We start from the raw sequence: 6,350 nt of genomic DNA, 5'->3' as shown, positions 1-6,350 counted from the left end.
ACCAATCAGGAGACGGAGCATCAACATTCCTCCAGGAAGTTAGTTGACAAAAATACATCCAGTGTCGTTTCATATCCCAGTAACGCCTTTCTGTTTTTCATAGTATTGTCAATACATTGACTGTTGATGTTGTGTTGCAGAGCATGGAGAGAACACAGACTCCACTCTTCCACTGAGGAGGACACGCAGTATGATATGGCTTCCTCCAGACTGTGAGTCAATGTTACTCTTTCAATTTGTGTTCAAGATGTTACTCTATTATTCATAGTCATGCATTCAGTATCATAGCCTGCCTTTAAAATGTGTTATAAATTAAACTCTTATCTTTCAACGCTTAATACTCATTGGCAACATTTACCTAGGGGTTGCTGCCTTGCTGGCTTATGTAAATCCATACGCTATCGATGAGCATAATTTTCTCCCTCCGGTGTTTGTTCCTTATATGAAAAACATGCGCAGTGGGGCACGGATGCTTTTTTGCGCTTTGTGCAATCCACCTGGACTGTTTGTGTGTGTGTTGTGTTGCAGTGGGTTAGGGTTAGGGTTCCACCTGGACTGTGTCTGTGTGGTTGATGTGTGTGTTGTGTTGCAGTGGGTTAGGGTTCCACCTGGACTGTGTGGTTGATGTGTGTGTTGTGTTGCAGTGGGTTAGGGTCGATTCATACTCCTATTTTAGAGCCGAATAAAAGTCGGTTCGGTGCTGTAGAGCCTACAATTTGACGTCATTTGAGGTTCGGGGGGGGGCGGGTACCGTCCTAAAGTCGGCTCTTCGGTGCTACTGAAATTTTCTGACGAGCCGAAATCATTTCGGCACTACAGCGCCGAAACAGGAGTATGAATCGGCCCTTAGGGTTCCACCTGGACTGTGTGGTGGTTGATGTGTGTGTTGTGTTGCAGTGGGTTAGGCTTCCACCTGGACTGTGTGGTTGATGTGTGTGTTGTGTTGCAGTGGGCACAGAGACGGCAGATGAAGTCGTCTCTCTACCAGTGATGAAGAGGAGACGCAGTAAGTCTCCACCTCCAGATAGTGAGTATTATGATGCTTTTTCAAATAGTCTAGCAAGGAACATTATATGTGTTCATCTTACAACATTAAACTATACAAGGTTTAAACATAGTCAATAAAAAAAATGTAGCCTATATAACCTTGATGTATGGATTTAAGAGACAATGGAATTATATCCCTATAACCTTTTTCTTTTGTTCCAGTTTTCTTTTCCAATTTTGCTACTGCCAATTGTCCATGTGCATTGGTAAATAAATGGTAAATGGTGCATTTATATAGCGCCTTTATCCAAGGAGCTTTGCATAGATTGTGCATTACAATACATTACATCCACCCATTAAGTATACATTCACCCATTCACACACATTCACACACCGATGACTGAGGAAACCATGCAAGGCACCAACCTGCACAGCGGGAGCAATTAGGGGTTCAGAATCTTGCTCGAGGACACTTTGACACTAACTCTGAGGGAGCCCGGGTTCGACCTGGGAACCTCCCGGCCATGTTCCCAGGACAGCAATTATGAATATTTCACAGGATTCTATGAACAATGTTTTCTGGGACACCACAATTGTCTGTGATAACGTATAGGTATACTGTATTGTTTAGTAACCGAGTTTGTACTGTATATGGTGTAGTTTCATAATTTGATCCATTGTTTTGCGTTTCAGTGGCAGAAGACAACACTTTGGACTCACCAGCGTCTCCCTCCATGTCTGAGCTGAGGCTGGTGCTACTGGGGAGGACTGTAGCTGTGAGGAACGCAGCAGGAAACACCATCCTGGGCAGGGAGGTGTTTGGCGCCGAGGCCAGCTCCTCCTCTGACCTGAGCCAGAGGAGTAGGAGGAGAGAGGGGGACGTCTGCGGCAGACGCCTGGTGCTGGTGGACGCTCCAGACCTCTCTGGACGCTCACTGGAGGACACGAGGCAGGATGCGGGGCTGTGCGTACGTCTGTCCGCCCCGGGTCCCCATGCCTTCCTCCTGGTCATACCGGCGGAGGCCTCCGGAGAAGAGGCGAGAGGGACGATGGGGAAGATGCAGGAGGCGTTCGGAGAGAGCTGCTGGGAACACAGCATGGTCCTCCTCATCGGCGCTGATGGCGTGCGAGAGCGGAGTGCTGAGGAGTTCCTCCATGCAGGCAGTCGGGAACGTCGGCAGCTCGTAGAGAAATGTGGAAACAGGTGCCACGTCCTCAACGTCACGGACGGCAGCGATGCTGGTCAGGTTTCACAGCTGCTGGAGAAGATAGAGAGCATGGTGGCAGGAAACACAGAGGGCTTCTACAGCACTCAGACCTACCAGGCGGTAGAGGCCCAGGTCAGAGAGATGGAGAGAAAGATCCAGAGGGACTTGGAGGAGAGGAGACACGTGCAGGAGCAGGAGATGAGGGAGAGGTTTGAGATGGAGCTGAAGGACTCTCTGAGGAAGATGGAGGGATCCATCCAAGAGCACGAGGCGGACATCAGGAAGATCGACCGCCGAACTAGTGAATTGGCGAGACAAGTGAGGGAGGAGAGGGATGAAGAGAAGAGAAGAGAGCTGGAAGGAGAGCTGAGGAGGGAGTCTGAGAGAAGAGAGGAGATGGAGAGAAAGGTGGAGAGGTTAGAGGAGAGACACAGGCAGGACATCGAGGAGATGAGAGAGACCTACGAAGCAGAGGCCAGAGTGGAAGCAGAGAGAAACCTGATGAAGGTTCTCCTGCCTGAGATCCAGAGGAGCATCATGATCTCCAACACCAAGATGCAGAGAGAGTTTAACAGACAGCTGGAGGAGAAGAACAGAGAGATAAGGGATCTACACAAATGTTGTTCAGTGTTGAAGGAGAACATGAACTTACTGGAAAAGAGAGACAACATACCAGTAGAAAGAACATGTGAGGTAGAAGAAGGGAGTGGAGAGTCATTTTGGATGAGATACATGGAATAGCTCTAATTAGCAACACTCACCCGTAGGAGACACATGCAGGATCAGGAGATGAGGGAGAGGTTTGAGAAGGAGCTTAAGGACTCTTTGAGGAAGATGGAAGGATCCATCCAAGAGCACAAGGGAGACATCAGGAAGATTGACTGCTGAACGAGGGAATTGGAGAGACAATTGGGGGAATGCATTACGTTTAAACTAACAGTCTGCATGTAAATACTGCTTGTTGTAAGTAATTAGCTTTTGCAGTCATGTTATGGTAGTGATGATGATGATTAAACTGTATCTTTCATATTAAACACTTGTTCCTAACTAGTGTTACTTTGTGTTCAGGTACATATTCATTGTTGATAGCTTTTGTTTTATGGACATAGATTACCCAGGCGGCATGTGGATACTGTATGTAATATATTTTCTAAGGATGCACAATTAATCGGTAGCATAATCGGAACGGTCTCAAAAATAATACAGATTATTTCATCGGTTTTCTTTTTACCAGCTAAATTGTTTTTAAATTAAAAATGAAAAAAATCATCAATGATTTCAATATAGATCAAAAGTGTCTACCTCTACTGTCTAGATTAGAACAAAAGCCAAATCAAATATGATGTAAAATCTTAAGTAATCCTAAACAAAAATAAACGTTTATTTTTCTACGTTTAATTTGTGTACTCATCTCATTCAGTAGTCATTCAGTTGTGAAAACAAACACTTGGGGCTCTTTATTGATTGATTTAATACTTTATTAACAGGCTTTGGGCCAAGCCCCTATAGGGCCTGTAGGCTTGTGTCCATTGTGGTCCTCTGTATAATAATATCGGAATCGGCAGATATGACCCTGCAAATAATCGGAGATCACGTCATCGGTCATATTTCATAATCGTGCACCCCTAACATTTTCATATTCGCTGTTCAATCCCAAAACTGTTGTGGATGCTGACATGACATACTGACATGACATCATTTGAGTGTACACTACGCTCTACAGTATACAGATGTAATGATGTATACAGTACAACTGTATGTCTGTCTTCTTGGTTCTTCAGTTCTTGTAAACACTGCGGCGCCAAACAGCCACAGCCAGACAGCCTCAAAGTGCACTCGTTCCTTTTTGGCGACACTGCCATTTGAACAAAGGCAGTTTATTTGGACTGTAAAATGCTGAACAAAGGCTCAATTGTTTTTGTTTTGTTCATAGCACACATTTGGCCGCACAGGCAGCGAAAGAGAATCGATTCATTCTGTATTTAAACAAATTGGTTGTAATGTGATGCATTTGTATCATGATGGGACTGTTTATGCTCCAAAGGAACAGTGTGGCCTACAGTACGTATTAGTAATATGGTGGAGAAAGCATATGAAAATACTTTGTGAATACTTCTGTACACTGTGAATCTATTTAGGGGTGCAACTGTTACTTACACAAATTGATTTAATCGATTAAAAAATATAATCGATATGTACATAAAGGAATCTATTAATAATCAATCAACCTATTTAAAACCAAATGTCTGACTTGATCTAAACTACAAGGTCACAACGCATTGCATCGCTGTTGTGCAACGAAATATACAATAGCAATTAGGCTGTTAATCGATATATTAAACGATTGATTAGTTGATCATCTATATTAGAAAATAATCGAGCCGCCCTGTACATCCAGCCAGATCAGTGTTTTTCACAGCCAATCACGGAAAGTGGAGTGACGGACGGGGTAAAACAATCAACTCCACCACTACTTTGTGAACAAGAAATTGCTCCAAAAGCAGCAGAAAAGAAGAAAAAGCCGATCAGGAGATCTGACGGAGCCTCGGCTCAGCACATTCAACCCTGTGCCTTCATTAGTCCTCTGTCTCAGCCGTTCACACCCTTTTTCAGCTCGAGTCCTCCAGAGTGACTGAGACCCACAAGAGAGATTTGGTGTCTCCCCACATGACGAACCACACTTGTCGGACACTTGTCGGACAGAACAGGACTTATCTCCATATTTAAACATGTTTTTTCGTAAATTAACGTCCTGCTTGAACATACACATACTATACAGCACCACACAAAAGTATCAAAAGTAGCAGATCCACAAGCTAGTTGGAACGCATGTTTGAATTTGAATCTATGGGTTTTGGACATGAGGTATAACCTTCAGACTTACAACAATACATCATCAAGCGCTGCATGCACAACGGGGCTCCACCGCGCAGATTTTACGGGGCCCAGTTTTGAATTGCAGCCGTCCGTATAGGTGCCCTTTGAGAGTGGTTTTGAAGGAGTCAATTAGGGGTTCGCATGTCTTAATGACTGTTGGTAGGGTGTTCAACATTTTGGTGGCATAGGAGCGAAAATAATTTAGTCCCTTGTTTGTGCCGAATCTGGGCTGTACATGGTTCATTGCACTCCCTCTGGTGTTGTGGGTGTGGACTTAGTTTCTAGACAGGTACATGGGTATCTTGGTGGTGTATCCCTTTGTTCACTTTGTTCCTTCCCTATTTTCCCTATTTAAGTTCACAACGCATTGCTTTTGCAACACGTTGTGAACTTTAAGTTGTAAATTCGCTATTTACACTATAAAATCCAGAAGGGCTCTTCAGTTTGTTTGTTTTTTTAAATACAAGCATTTAAAAAAACAAAAAACAGAAGAGCTCTTCTGGATTTCTTGTTTGTTTTTAAATCCCAGGAGTCACCCACAGGCAATCATCTCTTTCCATATTCCGCATCTTCCTCAGTCGCCGTATCCATAAACCTCCTCTTTGTCCATCCCTGTTCTCCTCTGCCTTCTGCTCATCACTCTCATCTGCACATGTAGACTGTAAAAAATAGTCCAACCAAAGGTTTCCGGCTCCGGGGCGAATGCTCTCAAATGAGGGAAAGCTTCCGTGTTGGTGCTCAAGGAACGTAATGGAAGGAATTAAGGGACGCTCAAGTCCATATGACTATTGCCCATTTGCAGACCGTAGCCATGTTTCCATCGGAGTTTGGAAGCACTCGTTTTCAGTAAAGCAATGTCCTGCTGCCTCTTCCATATGTGCTAATTCAAAACAGGTGGTATAGGCTACACAGGGCAGTTGAGTTATATCTAACGAGCACTTCCAAACTCCAGCACTCAGTCTCCAACACAAAAGAATCACCTGCAAGGACAAGTAGCTCATAACATGTAGCCTATACAGTGGATTTTTATGAAACAAACACTTGACACAGGTCAAACGCAATGTTGGTGAGTTTGACCTTGTTTAATACAATCAGATAGGACTTTTCTGTTTGGATGATGGGCTGCCTATGGAAGTTAATTGCACCTAGTATGGAGAATGGGAGCCAGGCCTGGACTGGCCACTTGAAGTACAGCCCCCCCCCCTTGCTTTAATATTTTTCACACATGGATGTTTTTCAGTATAAAATTGGTGGGATTAAGTTTGTTTTTGTGTGCCT

At 44.2% G+C, this 6,350-nt stretch overlaps 1 protein-coding gene across 1 annotated transcript in view; it reads left to right on the top strand.

The window, feature by feature from the left end:
* The window catches only part of LOC308330958 (uncharacterized protein), a gene marked incomplete at both ends in the record, with an annotated part of 3,409 nt that extends 326 nt beyond the window's left edge, over positions 1-3,083 (top strand). Inside the window, 3 exons of the mRNA XM_080786024.1 lie at positions 950-1,027; positions 1,681-2,888; positions 2,976-3,083. Of these exons, the coding sequence (XP_080642150.1) occupies positions 950-1,027; positions 1,681-2,888; positions 2,976-3,083 (1,394 nt within the window). The remainder of the gene's footprint in view (positions 1-949; positions 1,028-1,680; positions 2,889-2,975) is intronic.
* Positions 3,084-6,350: the final 3,267 nt, after the last annotated feature.

The sequence above is a fragment of the Protomyctophum bolini genome, assembly GCF_963924005.1.
Source record: "Protomyctophum bolini genome assembly, chromosome: 16".
In the NCBI taxonomy this organism is placed as follows: Eukaryota; Metazoa; Chordata; class Actinopteri; order Myctophiformes; family Myctophidae; genus Protomyctophum; species Protomyctophum bolini.
Note: the sequence above shows the minus strand (reverse complement) of the source record. Positions and strands in the feature narration are given on the sequence as shown.